We start from the raw sequence: 20,993 nt of genomic DNA, 5'->3' as shown, positions 1-20,993 counted from the left end.
CAGTTACCAGGATAAACAATCTGGTATAATTACATTCTGGAAGCCCGTTACCAGATAAAATAACCTGGCATAAATATATGATATTAACACATACACATTAATACATATATAGACACACATAAATACACACATAAATACAGAAATACTTCTATCAAGTTCTGGTTTGTTCTTTTCCCTTACAGCGCATACGAAGAAGAACACCGAGTTGTGTACCTTCGTGGAGTCACCCGTAAGTTGAGAGGGTTTAGTTTAGACATTGTAACTATAATAAGATACAACTAAGGGCTACTAGTCTGTTAATCCCAAATCCTGTGCTGAGACTCAGGGAGCAGGGAGATAAATAGTTGTAGTTTTAGTAACACTTAAACAATACAGTAAAAAATAAAGTATAAATAGGAAAGGAAAGTGTTATATTATAAATAAACCGGCTCTTGTTAAAATAAAAAATTCAATTAGTGGACAGTTGACCCCTCATTTGTCGTCCTTTCTGGGGAACAACTTGGCTCCGTCACACACCCTGTAAAGCCCCACTGGATTAGGTCCCGTTGACTTCGGTCCAAGTAGCGGGGTAAAACCTGAGGTGGTGCTTGGTTGCTGGTGGGAGGACTTAGACAGCCTTATAGGCCTTTTGGTTGTCTCTGTGCTGACCATTGCAGCTTGGCCTTGCCTGCCTTTCAAGACCGTTAGATATAAAGTTAGAGTGAGCAGGCTTTACCAGCCTGATCACGCAATTTTATAGAGAAAAGGTGAGAGGGGTTTGGTCACAGAGACCCCCTGAGGCTGTTCCCGATGGGCTGATCCCACTTACCTGCATCTGGGGTAGTCCAGCACCCTGTGCTCCTGAATCAGAACGCCTGGTCTCCCCCAGCAAAGGCACAGAGTTGGGATCACAACCCACAGAAGAGCAATAGTTGTGGGAAGACTCAGTTACAGAGACCTGACACAGCATCCAGGTGCACATCCCCAATGGAACCAGAACCACAGATAAACCAGTCTCACTCTGAATAAGAGTTTTATGCAGAGCAACCTCATAAGTTGTTCATTCCCTTCATCAATCAACAAGAGATACATAGCTGTTGTCCACCCCACAATTATTAATTACAATGGGTTTAATGATAAAAGTGATTTAAGCCGTTGCACGACATACCAAAGTAACTACACCCCGTGGGTGCTCCACATTAGGTGTCGGGCTCGCCTGGCGCTGCAGATCGGATCTTCCAAGCAGTTTCTGCCGGACCGCGCATGCGCCGGTGCGCGCCGCTCCCTTGCACGCTCCTGGCCACGTGCGTGATCCAGTCCCCGCCAGTTCCTTGACCAACCGCCTCGGATGCTCCTGCAAAATACTAAACAGAGATCCGAAGCGGGGAGGATGGGCGGGTAGTGGAGCACCCACGGGGACACATCTCGAAGAACCACCGTTACTATGGTGAGTAACCTTTCTTTCTTCTTCGAGTGTCCCTGTGGGTGCTCCACATTAGGTGACTACCCAGCAGTAACTCAAGATAGGAGGTGGGTAATCGGATCATGTACAGCTTGTCCCCGAGAGGACCACTGTCGAGAGCTGGGTATCCTCTTGGAATACCCTGTGAAGGGCGTAGTGCTTGGCGAAGGTGTCATAGGATGACCAGGTCGCCGCTCTGCAAATGTCCTTTAGCGCAACACCCTTGAAAAAGGCTGTTGATGCCGCCACCGCCCTAGTGGAGTGAGCCCTGGGCGGGGCCAGTAAAGGAGTCTTCTTGAGTTCGCAGCACATTTTTATGCAGGATACGGTGTGCTTGGAGATTCTCTGCGAAGAGAGACCTTCTCCTTTCGATTTGGGAGCGAGAGAGACCAGGAGTCTATCTGTTTTCCAGATGGGCTTGGTCCTGTCTATATAGAAGGCCAGCACCCTCCTCGCGTCCAGGAGGTGTAGGCGCGCCTCTTCGTTAGAGTTATGAGGCTTTGGATAAAACGAGGGTAAAACAATAGGTTCATTAATATGAAACTCTGAAGAAACCTTAGGAACAAAGGCTGGATGCAGCCGTAGAGTCACCGCCTCCTTGGAAAAAACAGTGCAGGGTAGCGTTGCCTTAACTGCCTCAAGCTCGCTCACCCTGTGAGCTGACGTGATTGCGAGAAGGAAGGTCGTCTTTATCGTAAGGAGGCGGAGGGAAACCGTGGCTAAAGGCTCGAACGGTGGTCCCATTAGCGCATTAAGCACCAGATCCAAGTTCCACGAAGGTGGAAGCGGTTTCTGAGGGAGGTATAGGTTTACCAACCCTTTGAGGAACCTGGTAACCATGGGATGGGCGAACACTGTGTGCCCTTCCTCTTCGTGTCTGAACGCTGAAATGGCGGCAAGGTGGACCTTTAACAAGGATAGTGAGAGTCCTCCTCTCTTGAGGTCCAGTAAATACTCTAATATTACAGGTATAGGCACCAAAAGGGGGGCTAGCTGTTTGGTAGAACACCATGCCGTGAAGCGAGTCCAATTCTGCTTGTAGGTCTTCCTGGTGGAAGTCCTCCTGCTACTTTCTAGGACTTGTTGCACTTCCTCCGTACATGTGCTCTCTAGGGAGCTGAGCCATGGATTAACCATGCTTGTAGTCGCAGGCCTTGGGGGTGCGGATGCACTATGGACCCCTGGGCTTGCGTGAGCAGATCCAGCGCCACCGGAAGAGGCATCGGTGGACGGTCCGACATGCGCAGGAGTAGGGGGAACCATTGCTGTCGATCCCACATTGGGACTATCAGGATCATTCAGGCTCCTTCCCCCCTGGCTTTCTGCAAGACTTTGTGGATCACCACTGTGGGAGGAAAAGTGTAAAGCAGGGGGCCCCTCCAGGAGATCGCGAATGCGTCCCCCAGGGACCCCCGTCCCAGTCCTGCCCTGGAGCAGAATCGTGGGCACTTCTTGTTGTGTTGAGTGGCAAACAGGTCTATCTGGGCAAAGCCCCATGCGTGAAAAATCGGCCGTAGCACATCGGGACGGATCTGCCACTCATGCGTGAGTGCGAAACGCCTGCTCAGCTGGTCTGCCTTCACATTGTGAGCGCCTGGTAAGTACAAGGCTTTCAAGGTTATATTGTTGGCGATGCACCAGTTCCACAACCGGACTGCTTCCGCACATAAGGCACAGGACCGAGCTCCTCCTTGCCGATTTATATAAAACATGGTGGAGGTATTGTCTGTACTGATCCCGACTACTTTGCTTTGTATATGGTCTCGAAAGCGTCTGCAGGCGTTGAACACTGCTCTGAGCTCCAGTATATTTATGTGCAGTGACTGTTCCGTGGAGGACCACAGTCCTTGCGTCACCTCTTCGCCCATGTGTGCTCCCCACCCTATGTGGGAGGCATCTGTAGTAAGAAAAACCGATATTTGTGGTTGGTGGAAGGGCACCCCTGTTAGCATGTTCTTGGGGTTTACCCACCATTGCAGGGATTTGCGCACCTCTGTTGTGGGCGACACCACCCTGTGAACGGTGTGTGCTGCCGGTTTGTATACGCTCGCCAGCCAGTGCTGCTTGCTGCGCATGTGTAACCTGGCGTTCTGTAGTACGAACGTCGCTGCTGCCATGTGGCCCAGCAGCTGTAAGCACGTCAGAACCAGTGCCGTAGGGCTGAAGGTGATGACTTGCATGAAGGAGCCGATGGCCCGAAAGCGTGTCTCTGGTAGATACGCTCTCGCTGTAATAGAATTTATGCGTGCCCCTATGAACTCTATGTCCTGTGTGGGGTCTATCTTTGATTTTGCCAGATTGATAACCAGGCCAAGCGAAGAGAACATGCCTGCTGTGACGCGTATCATGCGTAGTACCTCTTCCTTAGAGGCCCCTTTGAATAGGCAGTTGTCCAGATACGGGAATATAAATACCCTGTCTGTGCAGGTAGGCTGACACCACTGCCAAGGTCTTGGTGAAGACTCTGGGGGCCGAGGAGAGGCCAAACAGTAGGACCTTGTATTGAAAATGTTCTTTGCCTACCATGAACCGGAGGAATCGTCAGTGAGCCGGATGGATAGTTATGTGAAAATACGCGTCTTCTAAGTCGAGGGCTGCGAACCAATCTCCATCGTCCAGTGCCGTAAGGATGGAGGCGATTGTGATCATCCGAAAGCGTTGCTTGCGCAGGTACCGGTTGAGGCCTCGAAGATCTAAGATGGGCCTCCAGCCTCCTGTCTTTTTCTCTGTGAGGAAGTACCTCGAGTAGAGCCCTTTCCCTTGCAGTTGCTCTGGCACTCTTTCCACTGCCCCTATGAGCATGATATGGTCTACCTCCTGCTTGAGCCTTGCTACGTGGGAGGCCTCCTGGAGGTGGGGCCTGGGTGGAGGTCATGGCGGTGGGAGCGACTGGAAGGGGATGGTGTACCCCGTGGCTATGATCTCCAGCACCCATTTGTCTGTGGTGATCCTTTGCCACTGGTCGTAGAATGGTCGGAGGCGATGGTGGAATAACAGCTTCGGATGACCTTGTGCGATGGTAGTGATGGCGCAGCCCTGGATCTGTGTGTCAAACTTGTGGCCTTTGGCCCTGCCCCGAGGACGCACGGCTCTGTTGGGAACATCACCTGGGAGTTCTGTACTGCTGGTGCTGTTGATGTCGCCCTTGCTCGTAACCCCTATGGTACTGGGGACGCTGTGGCTGGTACTGGTACCGTCTTTGTTGAGGGTAGTACTTTTTCTTTCTGTATGGAGGGGTGTAAATCCCCAGGGTCCTAAGTGTGGCTCTTGAATCTTTACTGGAATGAAGGACCGGGTCAGTTAATTCAGCAAACAGCTTCTGCGTGTCGAAGGGGAGATCGACAATCTTCACCTGCAGATCCCTCGGTATACCCGAAGTCTGGAGCCAGGACTCCCTTCGCATCACCACTGCCGTAGCTGTGGAGCGTGCTGCTGTGTCCGCAACATCCAGGGCGATCTGAACTCCCGTCCTCGAGGCCACGCAGCCTTCTTGCACGATGGCCTTGAGCACCGGTTTCCTGTCCTCTGGAAGCGAGTCCATGAGGGAGGTCAACCTAGTGTAGTTGTCGAAATTGTGGTTAGCTAGATGCGCTGCGTAATTTGCTATTCGCAACAGTAGTGTGGAGGAGGAGTAGACCTTTCTGCCGAACAGCTCTAGCTTCTTGGCATCTTTGTCTGTTCCCCTGTCTTGAATTGAGATGTCTTTGATCTTTGTTGCGACGACTCTACCACCAAGGAATTTGGTTGTGGGTGGCTGAACAGGAACTCCATGCCCTTCGCCGGCACAAAGTATTTCTTGTCTGCTCTCTTGTGGACAGGCGGAATAGTCGCAGGGGTCTGCCATATCGTACTGGCGGACTCCAAGATTGCTTCGTCAAGCGGTATTGCTATTTTGGAGGAGGCCGGAGGTCTCAGATTTTTGAGGAGCTTATGGTGTTTCTGTTGCACCTCTGCTGTCTGGATGCCTTGCATGAAGGCCGCCCTTTTAAACAGCTCTTGAAACTGTTTGAGATCATCCGGAGGACGGACGTCCCCCGGGGCCGTAGCCTCGTCCAGGGAGGAGAGCAAGGAACCACTAGGATACGCCTCTCTGGACCCTCCCGGTTCCTGTTGGCGATGGTACATCCGCTCGCTGGAAGCTTGTGAGGGAAAATCTCGGGGTTCCATAACCAGTTCCCCCTGAGATACTTGAGTCTCTGTCCCCGTTCGCGATTGCCCTCGGGGATATGGGACCGTCTGTGGGGATCTTTCCCTGGTAGAATGACGGTGGTGTCTATGCCCCACGTGATAGGGATGACCATGGCAGCATGGGCACTGTTCTTGGGAAGGTGACCTGGACCACTCCCTTGGTGCGTACCCACTGCGTCTGGGGGAGCGAGATCGTCGAGAGACATGGGACACTGGAGAGAGCGATTTGTGTTAGTACTCCAGCGGCTCAAACCCCAAGAAGGGTGAGGGTGGTCCCAGCCAGGGCGAGGCTGGTTGTAAAAATGGAGACAGGGGCTCCGGGTAGGCTAGGGGGGGACCCCTGCCTTCTAGTTGGACTCCGCAGCATGAGTGGAGGGCTGAGAGAAAGCAACTCTGCAGCTCTGTCTGGAGAGGGGCTGCGGTGCCTTGTTTTCTGTGCAGCCCTCCCCCTCCCTTGAGGGGGTGGCTCTGCCCCCTGACGTGCAGGGGATCTCGGCCCTGTCTGCGCCGCACTCGGCACGCTCTTGGGCGGTGCCGCGCGGGCGGTGTCCTCCGGTGCCTGCAGGCTGCGTGCCTGCGTGCTCTGCACCGCCAGTTCCCCAGGGGTCGGTGCCGCTGCCTGCGGTGCCGCCGGTACCGGCGCTTGTTTAGCCGCCACCCTGCCTGCGGGGCGGGGCGGCTGTTTGATCATCGGAGGCTGAGCCACCTCCACGTAGCTCTCCGTGCTGCCGCCGATCAGCAGTTGCTGCGACTGGGGGCTGTGCGCTCCTCCCGTCCCGCTCGCTGTTGCTGCCGGCAGGGATCGGGTTGGGGAGACTTTCCTCCGTTTTTGCGCTGATGGGGTGAGGGAGGCAGCTTTCCTTTTACGGGCCCCGGAGGGTCTCTCCTGCTGCGGCCGCTCTGGCACGTCTGGCTGGAGGGCCTTGTCGAATAGCAGCATTTTAAGCCACATCTCCCTGTCCTTCCTTGCTTTGGCTGTTAATTTTGCACAGAAGAAGCATTTCTGCGTGACATGGGACTCCCCAAGGCACCTTATACAGTGACTGTGCCCATCAGACGCTGGCATTGCCTCTCGGCAAGACTCACATTTCTTGAATCCTGAAGAGGACATTGTCGGTGAGTCTTTTAGTTGTTAATGGGGTACTTAGCACCTTCTCTGTGCTGTTTTCCCCCTCTCGGATAGCCTGCCGCGGCAGGAGGGCTAATGGCCCTAGGCTCCTGGCCTCCGGTGCTCCGCTTGTTACTAGGACTGGACTGAATTCCGTCCCCCTTGTTGTTTCTTGTTTTTTTTGTTTTTGAAAATAACAACTAGCTAACTTAACAATAGACTAAGAACTTGAAAACTTTAAAGAAAACAGCTAAAAACCATTGAATACGCTAACTTGGCCATAGCCTAGTCGGATTCCGTCTGCAGCCGACGGCGGTTAAGAGGAACTGGCAGGGACCGATCGCGCACGTGGCCAGGAGCGCGCAGGGGAGCGGCGCGCACCGGCGCATGCGCGGTCCGGCAGAAACTGCTTGGAAGATCTGATCTGCGGCGCCGGGCGAGCCCGACACCTAATGTGGAGCACCCACGGGGACACTCGAAGAAGAACCCTGTAGAACTTCAGCTTCTTCATGAACTTGTTAAGGATTCACAGGCCTTTGATAGGTCTGAGATCCTGTTGGCTTTTGGGATCAGGAAGTAATGTGAATAAAACCCTTTGCTTCTTTACTCCATAGGAACCTTCTCAGGGTAAAAAGCCATGCAGAGGGATTGTACCTCCTGAACCAGAAGTCTCTTGTGAGAAGGATCCCTGAAGGATGACACGAGGGAAGGAAGAAAAGGAAGAAATTAATTGCAGGGTGTATCCCTCTTCTATCAGACATAGCATCCAACAATCACAGAATCATAGGACTGGAAGGGACCTCAAGAATTAATCTACTCCAATCCCCTGCACTCATGACATGACAAAATATTACCTAGACCATTCCTGATTGGTGTGTGCCTTGCTTCCTCTTAAAAATTCTACAATCTCCCTAAGTGATTTATTCCAGTGCTTAACTATATTGACAGTTAGAAACTTCTTCCTAATGTTCAGTCTAAACCTCCCTTGCTGCAACCTAAGTTTACTGTTTCCTGTTCTATCAGAGGTTAAGAGTAAGTTTTCTCCTCCTTTCTTCTAACAACCTTTTCTTTGGTACTTGAAAACAGTTTAAGGTACTCTCTGTGTCTTATTTTCCAGACTAAGCAAACTCAAATCTTTCAATATTTCCTCACAGAACATGGTTTCTAGATCTTTAATCATCTTTGTTGATCTTCTCCAGATTTTCTCCAGTTTATCCACTTCCTTCCTGAAATGTCACCCAGAACTCAACACAATACTCCAGCTGAGGCCTAATCACCACAAAGTAGAAGGGAAGAATTACTTGGAATCATAGAGCTGGAAGGGACCTCAGGAGGTCATCTAGTCAAGCCCCCTGCTTCAAGCAGGATCAACTCCCACTAAATCATCCCAGCCAGAACCATGCCAAGCTGGGACTTGAAAACCTTGAGGGATGGAGAATCCACCACCTCTCTAGGTAACACATTCCAATGCTTCACCACCCTCCTGGAGAAGTAGTTTTTCCTGATATCTAACCTATACCTCTCCCCCTTCAACTTCAGACCATTACTCCTTGTTCTGCTACCTGGCACCACTGAGAACAGTTTCTGACCCTCCTCTTTAGAGCTCCCCTTCAGGAAGGTGAAGGCTGCTATTAAATCACTCCTCTCTTCTGTAAACTAAACAAGCCCAAATCCTCAGCCTATCCTCATAGGTCGTGTGCTCTAGCCCCTTAGTCATTTTTGTTGCCCTACTTCTTGTGTCTTGCTTATGACATTCCCACTAACACATCTCAGAATGATTTTTCAGTGCTATAACGTTATACTGTTAAATATTTAGCCCCGATACACTACGACCCTCATATCCTTTTGTGCAGTATTCCTTCCTAGACAGTCATCACTCATTTTGTTTGTGTGCAAGTGATTGTTTTTTCCTAAATGGAGTACCCTGCACTTGCCCTTACTGAATTTCATCCTATTTACTTAAACCATTTTGCCAGTTTACCCAGATCATTTTGAATTTTAATCCCATGCTGTCAAACACTTGCAGCTCTTCCAAGCTTGGTATCATCTACAAACCTTCTCAGTGTATTCCCTATGACAGTGGTTCCCAACATTTTCATTAGTGCAGACCCCCAACCACCCTCTCACCCCCACAAACTGTTTGAGGACCCCCATCAAAGCAAATTCTAGCTGCTATGTACACTTGATTAAATGCAAAAGGAAACCACAACGTAGATTTTTGCACAGCAATTAACATTATTAGAAGATATTTAATTTAAAAATAGAGTGTAACTTTGTAATTTATTTAAAACTTATTTTCTATGATCATTTTTATCATTTTGTTTTTTAACAGACCCCCTGTAGTACCCTTGCGAACCCCCAGGGGTCTGTGGAATCACTGCCTTATGCCATTACCTAAAACACTTATGAAGATACTGAGAAAGCCTGGACTCAGAATGGATATTTGCAGGACCTCTCCCATTACATTCTTCCACGTAAGTGTGACACACTGATCACTATTCTCTGGGAATGGTTTTCCAAACAATTTTGCAACCACCTTATCGTAGCTCGATCTAAGTTGCATTTTCCTAGCTTATGAGAAGGTTATGTGAGATATCAAAAACTTTAGTAAATTCAATAATATATACCATCTCTGCTGCTTCACCCATTCACAAGCCTTGTTACCCTGTCAAAGAAAGCTATCAGGTTTATTCGACACAACTTGTTCTTGACACATCCATGACGACTATTGCTTATTTCCTAGATGTTTGAAAATCAATCGCTTAATTATTTGCTCCATTATCTTTCCAGGTACAAAAGGTAAGATGACTATCTGTAATTCACCAAGTTGTCCTTATTTCCATTTTTATAGATTGGCACTGTATTTGCCCTTTTCCAGTCTTCTGGAATCTCTCCTGTATTCCATGACTTTTGAAAGATAATTGCTAATGGCTCAGATATCACCTCAACTTGCTTCATGAGTATTCTACGATGCATTTCATGAGCCCCTGGTGATTTGAAAACAACTTGTCTAAATCATTTTTATCCTTTCCCCTCTATTTTAGCCTCTGATTCTACCTAATTTTTACTGGTGCTCATTCTTTTACATGATAGTCACCATCAACCTTCTTGGTGAAAATTGATACAAAGAAGTTATTAAGAATCTCTGCCATTTCCACATTTTCTGATACCGTTTTCCCTCCTCATTCCTACCATGTCCCTGATCAATCCGAAGTGATGTTGGTGCATGCCCAATAAAAGTGCAATGAATGGTCCACAAACGTAAGGGTAAGCAGATTAGTTTGACAGTATATATTTTCCATAAACCCATATTGATTTACATTTTACAAAAACAGGACATGTGATGTAACTCTTCCCTTGCATCCTTTTCATGCATTTGCTTTGCTGAGAGAAATGGAAGATACTCATAAGTGTTTAGTTTCAAAACATCTAATGGAGAGAGAGATAATATCTCATACTAAGACTTAATGCAGAGACATCTGCTTCTTTCAAGTTTCCTGAACACTGTACAGTCTCATTTGTCCTAATGAAGAAACAGAAAAATGAAAACCCAAAACAAACAAAAAAAAATGAAAATCAGTGAGTAGATGAAGCATCCTATTGCAAGCTAAGATAGAAATCAGCCTTTAGCTTTACTATAAAAAGATACATTGGTGGGTGCACTTCACAAATACTGAGTGTTCATAGTCTGTTTGCTCTTCAACTAATTTTCAAGGAGAAGAAAAGCTGATTTTTTTCAATCACCAGTTCTTCAACATTAAACAAAAGGGATTAATTGAAAGAAGTTTGTAAGGGAACTAAATAGGCTTTCCTGGTGCTGCAATTCATTGTTAAATACGTCTCCAAGAAGTTTATGTTACTTCACTGTACTTGGTCTCTCACTACGAAAGTCATTTCTCCAAACCCTTTCATCCCAACTGATGTTCAATTTCTCTGAAAATGGTTCCAAACACCAAAAAATAAGTTGCGACAAATGTAAGCCACAGTTAATAACCAAGATTTAAAAATCTGAATAAAATATATAACAGGGTTACACATACAACTTGAATACTCACTTAAAATGAAGATCTTTGAAAGTAAAATGAGTTTCCACTATTCCTGTAGTTTTCACTCTAGTCCTGAGAACATCCTGTTGAGTTGGGATATAACTGGTTTGTGCTATCCTGTCCAAATCATTCAAGTAACTAAAGATGAAATAAAAACCACTTTTAATTATTTTAAAAAATAAGAGATTTACACAAATAAAGGTATTTTAACATATCTAAAAATCCTTGCATTTGCTTTAGTTCTCATCACAGAGACTTGCGGGGACAGTTTTCTTTGGGGTAAAAACTGAGATCTGGCATTCAAATCTTACAAAGTTATTCACTGGTTTAAAAATCTAATTTTTAAAAAAGTTTGGCAAACCTTTACTGGTTAAGGCTGCATGCTGAAAAAATATTATGCTGAAAAGAAGAAAACTGAAGCAATCCATTCTAAGTCTCAGAACGCATGTGTGGTTGTCTTCCACTTGATGCAAGCAAATATAAAGTAGAAAAACGTGTTGACCGATAATATATTTTATTACTTTTGCACTTGTCTAAATAATTGACGTATTTTAATATGCTGCCCCTTAATGGGAACAAATAAAGGTATGAAGACTATTCCATCAAAATACTGACTCGAGATGTTCATGTGACTTAATGCTCTGTGATGCTGTTTATCGTCCTGGTGGTGAGTTTGGTACAGTACCACAGTAACTTTCCTTCTAGTCAGAGAATCTTGAAAACAAAGCCTTGTGGTTTACTTTCTGAAACTCTTGATACGAAGGCCGGTCATCAATCTAGTGCTTTAAATATAGTACATGTGATTTTTATGTCCATTCACTTTGAAAAGGAACACAAAAAAGGAAAGCTTGCCTGAGTAATCAGAAGTTATCAAATTGAGAGGTATAAAGGGGGTGGTAAATAAATTGGGTTGTCATTATGAAATTGCAGAGAGAGAAACAAACAAAAAAAAAACCAAAACAAAAAGATAATCTATCTGTAACTGAAGTTCTCTGATACTTGTAGTCCCTACGTGTATTCAGATGAGGGTTATGCACATATGCTGGAGCATTTCCAAATAGTACTGCTCAGTGGTCCACATGTGCACCTCTGTTCTGCCTTCTAGTTTTGCCCAAGGCAATAAAGGGCAAAGCACACCAACCACATCTTCAGTTCCTTCTCCACTACAGACATATAGATCCAGAGCAGAGGGAGAGGTGTGGGGGACTGGAATACAGATAGAAACCCACATCTCAAAGAATGTCTATTAAGAGGCGAGTAATTTCCTTTTCTTCTTTGAGTGACAGTACCTATTGTATTACAGTAAGGGTGATTGACAAGCTGTACCTAGATGGGAAGGGTGAAAGGAAGATGGTGGAAACATAGAACAGGGGATTGCTTCATCAAATGAAATGCCCATCGCAGAATTACGTACTAGAACACAGTGGACGTAAAGGTGTGTACTGAACTTCAAGTAGCCGCCTTAAATATGCCTAAAAGTGTATGTTGTAGAGCACACCTGTGATTGATGCTTGTGCACTTGTGGAATGGTCTTGTATCCCATCTGGTGGGGAGTGCCCTGTCTACTGATAGGCTCTGTCTACACACAGACAGAAAGTCGGTCCCATATATGCATTTCTAGCTATGCCATTAGCGTAGCTAGAATCAACGTATCAGGATTGACTTCCTGCCACTGTGCAGAATGGAGCTCTTAGGGCTCACACCTAAGTTCCTCACTCCACACAATAGCATGGAGTACCAGGGTCAATGGCCAAGCCCGGAGAGATCAATTTTGTCGTATCTTCACAGGTGTGCCCCGAAACCTATAAAGAGATTTTGTGGTGGAAATGACCTGTCCTTTTATTCTCTATTAGTAGGGCCCGCCCCTTTGAGGTGGTTACTCAGCTGGGGACTTGTCTGGGACGTGGAGCTCTGCCAGCAGCCATGAGACTGGGGGCCATCAAGGATGCGGAGCTGCGCTGGCAGCCCTGAGGCTGGGAACCCGTCTGTGGTGCAGAGCACCATTGGGAACTCTAGCCACAGGGACCAGGCCAGGGGAAGCCCTGCAGCCCTGGGGGCCGTCTGGAGCTCAGAGCTCCACTGGCAGCTCCAGTCATAGCGACGCAGTCAAGGCCGAGGTAACCCGGGCATCCCCAGCCCTGGGGACCTGGCCAGAGCCAGGGGAGTGCCAGCAGCCCTGGAGGCAGGAGGGGAATGGAGTTCCACCAGCAGCCCTGGGGCTGGGAGCTGGCACCTCCAGACCCAGGGACGTGGGGGAAACCTGGCAGCCCTGGGGCTAGGAGCTGGCAGTAGAATGGAGCTCTGCCAGCAACTCCAGCCCCAGAGCCAGAACTGGCTGTGGCACAGAGTTGTGCCAGCAACTCCAGCCTCAGGGATGCGGTCAGGGCCGGTGTAATCCTGAGTGCCCCAGTCCCAGGGACTTGGCCAGAGCCATGGCATGGAGCTCCATCAGCAGCCACAGGGACCTGGCAGCTTCAGCAGCAGGAATCCAGAGGAACAGCAACAGCCCCAGGGATGAGAGCTAGATGGGTGCAGAGTTCCACTGGCAGCTCCAGCCCCGGGTATCTGGCTGGGGTGGGACAGGCAGACAGACAGACACCTCTCCTTTTAGAATAGTGTAGAGACTACAGCAAGAAATACCCTGGGGCACTTTAAGGCGAGGCTCTACACACATTAGGGAAATGAAGCCACCATCCCTCTTTTGAGGCATGTGTCCTTTGGAAAGAAGGTGGCACATATATGGGTTGGCTGAGGTAGAACTGGGAAACAATCTTTGCTAGAAACTTTGGATGCAGTCAGGGGTGAAACCTGGTCTTTATGGAATGTGGTTAAAGGGGGATATCCCAGTGTTGCTCTCAGCTCACCAATCCTCTTCACTGAGGTAATGGCAACAAGGAACATGACCTTCATGGACAGGAGGGGGCGAGCAGAGGGGATGAAGGGAGGGAGAGAGAGATGGAAGAAGGCCAGAAGCTTGAGACTTCATTAAAGAGGTAGGGACTAAGTTGAGATCCCATTGTGGAGCAACAGTACAAATGGGCAGAAAATGACACAGAAGTGCCTTCAAGAATTGTATGGTCAGGGGTGGCTAATAATTGAATACCCTTCGGCTGGAGGGCAGAACACACTAATTGTGACTCTATGCTCTCTGACAGAGCTGAGAGCGAATCTTGAGGTTTTCGATTAGAACAAGTAGCCTTGAGACCACAATATTCTCAATTGCTATGTGAATGGAAATATAACAACTAGCAACATAAAGCACTTGAGTGTACTTCTTTGTTTTTATTTCTCATACTGCTCTGGGTACTGCTTACAGATTTGACCTATTAATTCCAGCACAACTCTCAGTTTCTCCATCAAATTCCTTTTTTTCCCACCTTCAAACTTCCACTTTAAGAGTGGTGCAGCTGTCTCCTCCCAGAAAAGGGAACTTCTATCATGGTGTTTTTAAGATTCCCATCAATGTAGTATCAGACTGCCTCAAAGGACTACTTTTTACAAAAATCCCCTTTACCATTATACAAGAGAGGAGCAGGCTTGGCTACAGTCCTACACTTACTATGCTGCAGAGTCATTAAGCTGGTATTCTCTGGATCTATTGAAACAGGCTTGAACTCCACTATCTTTCCACAATCTCTTGATAACTCCTGCAAGTTCCATGGTCATAAATCCTTCCTCTGCTGCTCCAGCTAGTACAAAGAGCTGTCGGGCATCATCCTGTAAGAAATATGGAAAAAGAAAACTTGAAGGACCAAAATAAAATAAAATAAAAAAAAAAAAAAACACCCTCAAAAATCCCACTACTCAGTAGAGCAGAAATCTAACCTTTTCTTTAATCCCATGGTGTCCAACACACTAGCCACATGTGGCTATTTGGCCAGTCAAGTGTGACTAGTTGGCAAGAACAGTAAATGTATTTTCAGACTAATGTGGCTAGTTTGTTACAGCAGTACAGTAGCCTGATTCAGAACTGGTTGGGCACCACAGCTTTAATCCAGTAGAAAGACTTAAAAGCCTCAGACCAGTCCACAGCAAACAGACGAGTTAGCAGACCAAGGAAAAGAATATGTCTACACAACGCATGGCAGTAACCTTCTGACCCATGTTGACAAACTAGGTTTCATGGAGCTCACACTACTGTAATTCACATGCCTAATATGGAGATATTACTGTAAGACATCAATTGGGTGGGAAGAAGGAATAGGTTGTGTCTAGATCCTTATCGATAGGCAAACACACAACCATCTTTTCAGACTCAGAAGCTTCTGGAATCAGCTGTAGCAATTTTGAGACTGCCTGATAGATCCCTGTTGCTGAACTCAGACTCTATGAGGGCAAGTAGTCAGTACAGGTACTTTGCAAAAGGTCTGAAAATCTGTCGACATCTGTTTTAAATATTCATCTACAGATGTGGATGTCTATGGATCATTTTTGAGGCTGAAGATGTGGATATAAATTGTGTCTGTGCAGGGCTCTAGACACATGCACTGCATGGCCTGGAATAAGCTGACCTCCAGAAGCAGAAAGACAGCAGGCTGGTTTCCCTAATGCTTAAGTATTTTACGCAAGTTGGGTTTTGTTTTGTTTTGTTTTTTTAAATCTATATGCTGAACTAAGCAGTTGATTAATTGCACAGCGTACAACTGATTCCAGCAGAGCAGGGGGAAGAATCTTCACAGATTCCAGCCAAGATTTCTAAAAGCAATTTGGGTGAAGATGTTGCTTTTAACTCAGCACACTAAACATTTGGTGATCAAAGATTAGTTGAGACTCAAGTGATCTCAAGCTAAGCTTCTGGGAGCTCAGTTGATTTTAAATGTTTCAGTGGTGTTCAATGCTTTTAGATTTATTCATGTATCACTGTGAAGACAATGTATATGGATTATGAAATAGCCATGTTATGTCATAAAAAGCAACCTATTTATTATGGTTCTTCATCATAAGAGCTTTATAAAGTTGGTACTTAGTTAAGTTCATTCATTTTGTTCTTTTTGGTACTTGAACATGGGGAGGTAGACCCTGTGCAATCCTTAAAGCAGTGGTGGGCCTACTCCCTGCCTGCCACCCTCTCCCCGACTGCACTGGGACACGAGTCCTGCATTTTCTACTTCTCTCCTTCTCTCTCGCTACTCTTAGAGCTGCAATCCACCTGATTCACACTCCATCCGCACTCCTCTGTCTCTCTCCCAGAACTGGAATGCTGTTAATCAGCTGTTCGCATCACTCTAGCTCTAGGAGGCAGAAGGAAGCACAGGGATGAAGTGTGAAACACGTAATTCGTGGCTCTGAAAGTTCTGGCAGCGAGGTCCAGAGAAATGTGGGGCTCTGATGCTCTGGTGTGCGACAAGTGCATGGGGGAGGGGATAGGCAGGGGGGTTCACAGATGAAGATCCAGTGGGCCAGAGGCCGCTGTGGTCCACTGAGGTGAAGGAGGGCCACTCATGTGGCCCGTTCACCCTTTGCAGTTGCCCATCACTGACTTGCAGGATGAATTCTAGGTCTCTTGTGCTTTTTCTACAGGAGCTGGGTTTTTCAGGAACTAGAGAAGGGTGCTGAAGTGAACTCTTACCCACTCAAAGGTTACACTAGCACACTAAAAATTAGCCATGCAGACAGTACTTTGAAGGTGCAACACAAGCTGGAGCTCAGACTCAAGTCCACACCGCAAACCTAGGTGTAAAAACACAAGCCACAACAGTACACATCTATTTTTAGCACAGTATAACAAACATGAGTCTGTACATACAGGCCGAGAATTTTACTGCGATGGGCTACATAAGTGTAAGCAGTGGAACCAATCCTAAAAATGTTTATGGCTGTTCATGACCTAGTTGATTTCCATGTGGCCACTCACAAGGAGCAAACGTATGCCTATGGGTACCTATTTGCATGTTCACAATCAGTAACTACTCTCATTAACAAAGGATATTTTGTTTAAATCACACCCCCACACCTTCCAAGGTGGAGAATTTTAAGGCAAGATCACCTGATTGCTAGCTGCTCATATGTTGAGCCAAATTAACGTAGTTCTGCTATAATCACTTTAAAGGGCTTCTTACAATCAATGTCTAGCCCCTGGTCTAATCCTAGAAATGACAGCATAATACAGCAGAATCTTTTCTGTTTTTGGTTTGTATTGCTACAGACAAACATACTTGATGACAGGTATTTTGAAATAAACTACCAAAGAAACTGAACTGGCATGATTATATTTTATTATTTTGAAAAATAAAATAGGCGGAATTTTAAAATATTGTGCCCAGAATTTTTTTTGGGCTCAGGACTAAACATCAATTTCTCTCTAATACTAATGAATTATTTTTTATTATATTACCACCAATCAGGGCCAGGGCTCCACTGAACAAGTACTGTACAAAAACGTAGCTTGAGATAATCCCTGACCTGGAGAGTTTACCAGGGAAAAACCACAACCAGCTGGAGAACAAACTAAGCAACAGGTGAGGAAAATGTGGGTAACATTAAGAGCAATAAGATAATACAGACCAGCTGAGTACATAATTAGCAGATTCTGAGCACATTATATATATATTTCTTGTTCCACATACAACAAGAAAATTAATGATCTAGTAACCCCTATTTACCATTGGCCAAACCATTATCACATCTATCACCATAAATTCAATTTAAAAATACAACACTGTCTAGTAATCTGAACACAGAAATGGAATCAAAAGATCTGGGTTCTTCACTCAGCTCCACCACGACTTTAAGGGTATCTTGGTGGCCTTAAGACAGCCGAAAATTCTCTGTTCCCTCCAAAATGACGATAAGGTGATTCAACAGGGGCCTGCTGGCTATAATAATTAATGTTAGTAAGTGTTTTTTTTACACATTCATATAAACCAGGTATATAAGTGCAAAGCATTGGCATCTAACATTGCACTTCTTTTCTGATAAAAACATTTTTCTTCCTCTTGGTCTGTTTCCAACCACCTCTTCCTATCATTCAAATTTGTCAAAACTTGATATGAAAGGAAAAAAACCCCTAAAATAGAAAAAAACAATAAAATGTCTAAATACTATAAAAATTTCTTTCAGTAGATACTCTGCGGAATCTCTCCCCTTCCTTTAGGTCCCTTCTGCAAGGACTAACCCATACCCGGGGCTGTTTCCTGCTTCAGCTGTTGCAACCAATGACTATTTCATACACTGACCTTCATCTCCAGCAATTGCAATAACTTTTTATGCATTACAGACCAGGGACTACCACTTCAGGAGCCTAAATCCAACATTTGACTCTTACTGATATCCTCAAAACCCTGACACATCTAACACCCACATCTGTAGACATTTGAAATCCCTGGGTGCTGAAGTATCCTCTGTCAAAATCTCTCTAGATGCCGAAGTTTCTGCAAGCGTGCATGCACATCGATACCTTGGTCTAGATGCCTGAGAACCTCTTGTATAACCATTTCCCCTCAACTCACCTACAGTACCTGATCATGCAAACATGTTTAGGGCATGCCTAAACTCAGGCAAAAGGGCTGTGGAAGCTCTCCTTAAAGCCCAGAGCGCACAGCCACAGGATGTGGGAGATGAGAATATAATTATCCCGTGTCTGATGTGGAGAAGCAGTCTGAACACAAATTTCTCGCCTCTCACTGGGCTATGGGACATTCTGGTGCAATCTCAGTTTTTCCTGTTGAAACTGTTCCAGTGTCTATAAATTAAATAAATAATTGTGCTTGAAGACAAAAGGGCAGAATGACTGTGTAGATCAGCAGTTAGGGCATTCACTTGGCAGGTAGGAAATGGAGTTCTAATCCCTTCACCCCTCCCCATGAGGCAGAAAGACAAACTGAATAGCCATGTACCATGTAAAGTAACACACCATTTATGGTGCTCTATAAATCAAATCCCCTGCAAAGGAAAACTATCATTTATTCATTTGGGGTACTAAAAGTGGACTACTTAATTTTTAGAGTTCCCTGCACCCATTGCATCAGACAATGTAGGTAAAAGTTTTCAAAGTTCTCTAGATTGGGTTATTCTAAAGTATTTTTCTCACTCTAATAAGTTTTGGGATTTTTTTCCTTCTCTTTTTGGAGCGTGGATAAAGGAAAAAATACATCTTTACCATGAAATAACAATCAATCAGAAAATGATGCTGGAACGACATATGACATGTTAGCTATGTATCTCCATTTGTATATACTTCAATACTCACAGCCCTGGTTGGGTCACCAAAGTCTATCTTCAATCTCCCCATTGCTCTAATGATAGCAATAATGGACTGAATGGTATTACTGTAGACTACAGCTTTGTATTGTTTACATTCTTCTTCAGAATAACCGGCCTCATGGATAATCCTATGGAGGAAAATAATATTAACTCTTCTGTCCAAATACAAAAAAGTAAATTACTTCAGTTATGTCTTTTAACCATACTTACTTCATTTGTTTTACAATTGTGCTTTTCCCTGATTCACCAGCTCCTGAAAAATAAATGTAAAATTATTAAAAGACATTCTTAACCTTATCTTTATTTCCAAAGCTAGCCATTCAAGAGTCAGTTTTCACATTTAAAGAATTCCTTAATTACTGAAGAATTTTTAAAACATTTTTATACTTTCCCCTTTAACAGGAAGGAAGTTTAAATTACATTATTTTTAATTTTGAAACATTAGGAGATTTTACTCTGAAATATTTTTATATTCATAAATATACTCTATGAAGGCACATTAAATCATCTCATCTTTAAACTGACATAATTTCTAATCCAAATAGCCAAATATATATCTGTATAATCCATTAACTATACCAACAAGTTGACAACCCTTTCCCCTCGCATATTCTAACAACAGCTCCCTGAAAAATAATGTAATGAAGCAGGGGGCTGGACTAGATGACCTTCTGAGATCCCTTCCAGCTCTATGGTTCTATGTGATCAAAATGTCCTGATTGTAACATCTAAAGGCTCGTCTATACAGTGCTGCAATGCAGGACATAAGTGTATGAACTATAAAGCACGCTGAAGTGTTTTTGCTGGAGCTGTCAAACATAGAACTTGCTAATGTAAACTAAAAGGCACAATGGGACTGCATTAACACGAAAAACATACACTTTTTAGTATACTAGATCAATCATTTAATTAGCCAGTTTCTGGAATGTAAAACATTTTTCAGTTTGACTTGGGCCAAAAATTGTATAAGGAGTCTAAAAACAATTTATAGTTTTACAAAAAATGTGAAAAAGATTTGTGTAAGTCGTTACTCAGAGGAAATACAGAGCAATTGTTTTTCCTCTCTCTCCTCTATATTATTTCTTAATTAACCAGTTCATCATCATAAAATATGGATTTGCCTGAGATGGTACATTTAATCTAAAAACTATGTGTACATGTGTATTTCACATACATATTCACATAGTTTCTCCTCAAGACTCAGATGGGATGATCTTAATATCTCACTTGTAATGTCCCTGCTCATGAATAATGCAACTATCCCAAACTCCTATGGATAGAACCTTTATGGTACAACAGGGGTCAGCAATCTTTCCAAGGTGGAGTGCTAAAATTTGACCTTTAGACCTCTACATACAGTCCGAGTGCTGGTGATACCTTTTTAAAGTCACTAACAGTACTTCTTACAACAGCTTAAATAAATAAATAAATAAAGGTGCAAAACTTTAACATTTATGTGGTGATAGCATTAGCAGATCTTTTGTTAATCTGCAAGTGGCATGGCTTACACCAAGCTCCTGGGTGCATGGGGAGGAGGGGCCAGGCTGAGTTCCCACTTCACGTGCCTACCTTCTGCCTACCTTCTGCCTACCTTCTCTTTCCTGTCTTTTAACCAGTTCTCAATCCAGGAAAGGACCTTCCCTCTTATCCCATGACAACTTAATTTACATAAGAGCCTTTGATGAGGTACTGTGTCAAAGGCTTTCTGGAAATCTAAGTATACTAAATCCACTGGATCTCCCGTCTGCAAGTTTGTTAACCTCTTCAAAGAGCTCTAATAGATTAGTAAGACATGATTTCCCTCTGCAGAAACCCTGCTGACTTTTACCCATCAAATTATGTTCTTCTACATGCCTGACAATTTTATTCTCTACTACTGTTTCAACTAATTTGCCCAGAACTGATGTTAAACTTACCGGTCTATAATTGCCAGGGTCACCTCGAGAGACTTTTTTAAATATTGGTGTCACATTAGCTATCTTCCAGTCATTAGGTATGGAAGCTGATC

General features: G+C 45.0%; 1 protein-coding gene across 1 annotated transcript in view; it reads right to left on the bottom strand.

Moving 5' to 3' along the window:
* The window catches only part of GNAI1 (G protein subunit alpha i1), a 68,530-nt gene that overhangs the window by 10,261 nt on the left and 37,276 nt on the right, over positions 1-20,993 (bottom strand). The window contains exons 2-5 of the mRNA XM_075017313.1: positions 19,196-19,238; positions 18,972-19,113; positions 14,343-14,500; positions 10,793-10,921 (exon numbers count right to left, since the gene is read on the bottom strand). Of these exons, the coding sequence (XP_074873414.1) occupies positions 10,793-10,921; positions 14,343-14,500; positions 18,972-19,113; positions 19,196-19,238 (472 nt within the window). The remainder of the gene's footprint in view (positions 1-10,792; positions 10,922-14,342; positions 14,501-18,971; positions 19,114-19,195; positions 19,239-20,993) is intronic.

Source organism: Carettochelys insculpta, chromosome 1 (genome assembly GCF_033958435.1).
Source record: "Carettochelys insculpta isolate YL-2023 chromosome 1, ASM3395843v1, whole genome shotgun sequence".
Classification (NCBI taxonomy): domain Eukaryota; kingdom Metazoa; phylum Chordata; order Testudines; family Carettochelyidae; genus Carettochelys; species Carettochelys insculpta.
Note: the sequence above shows the minus strand (reverse complement) of the source record. Positions and strands in the feature narration are given on the sequence as shown.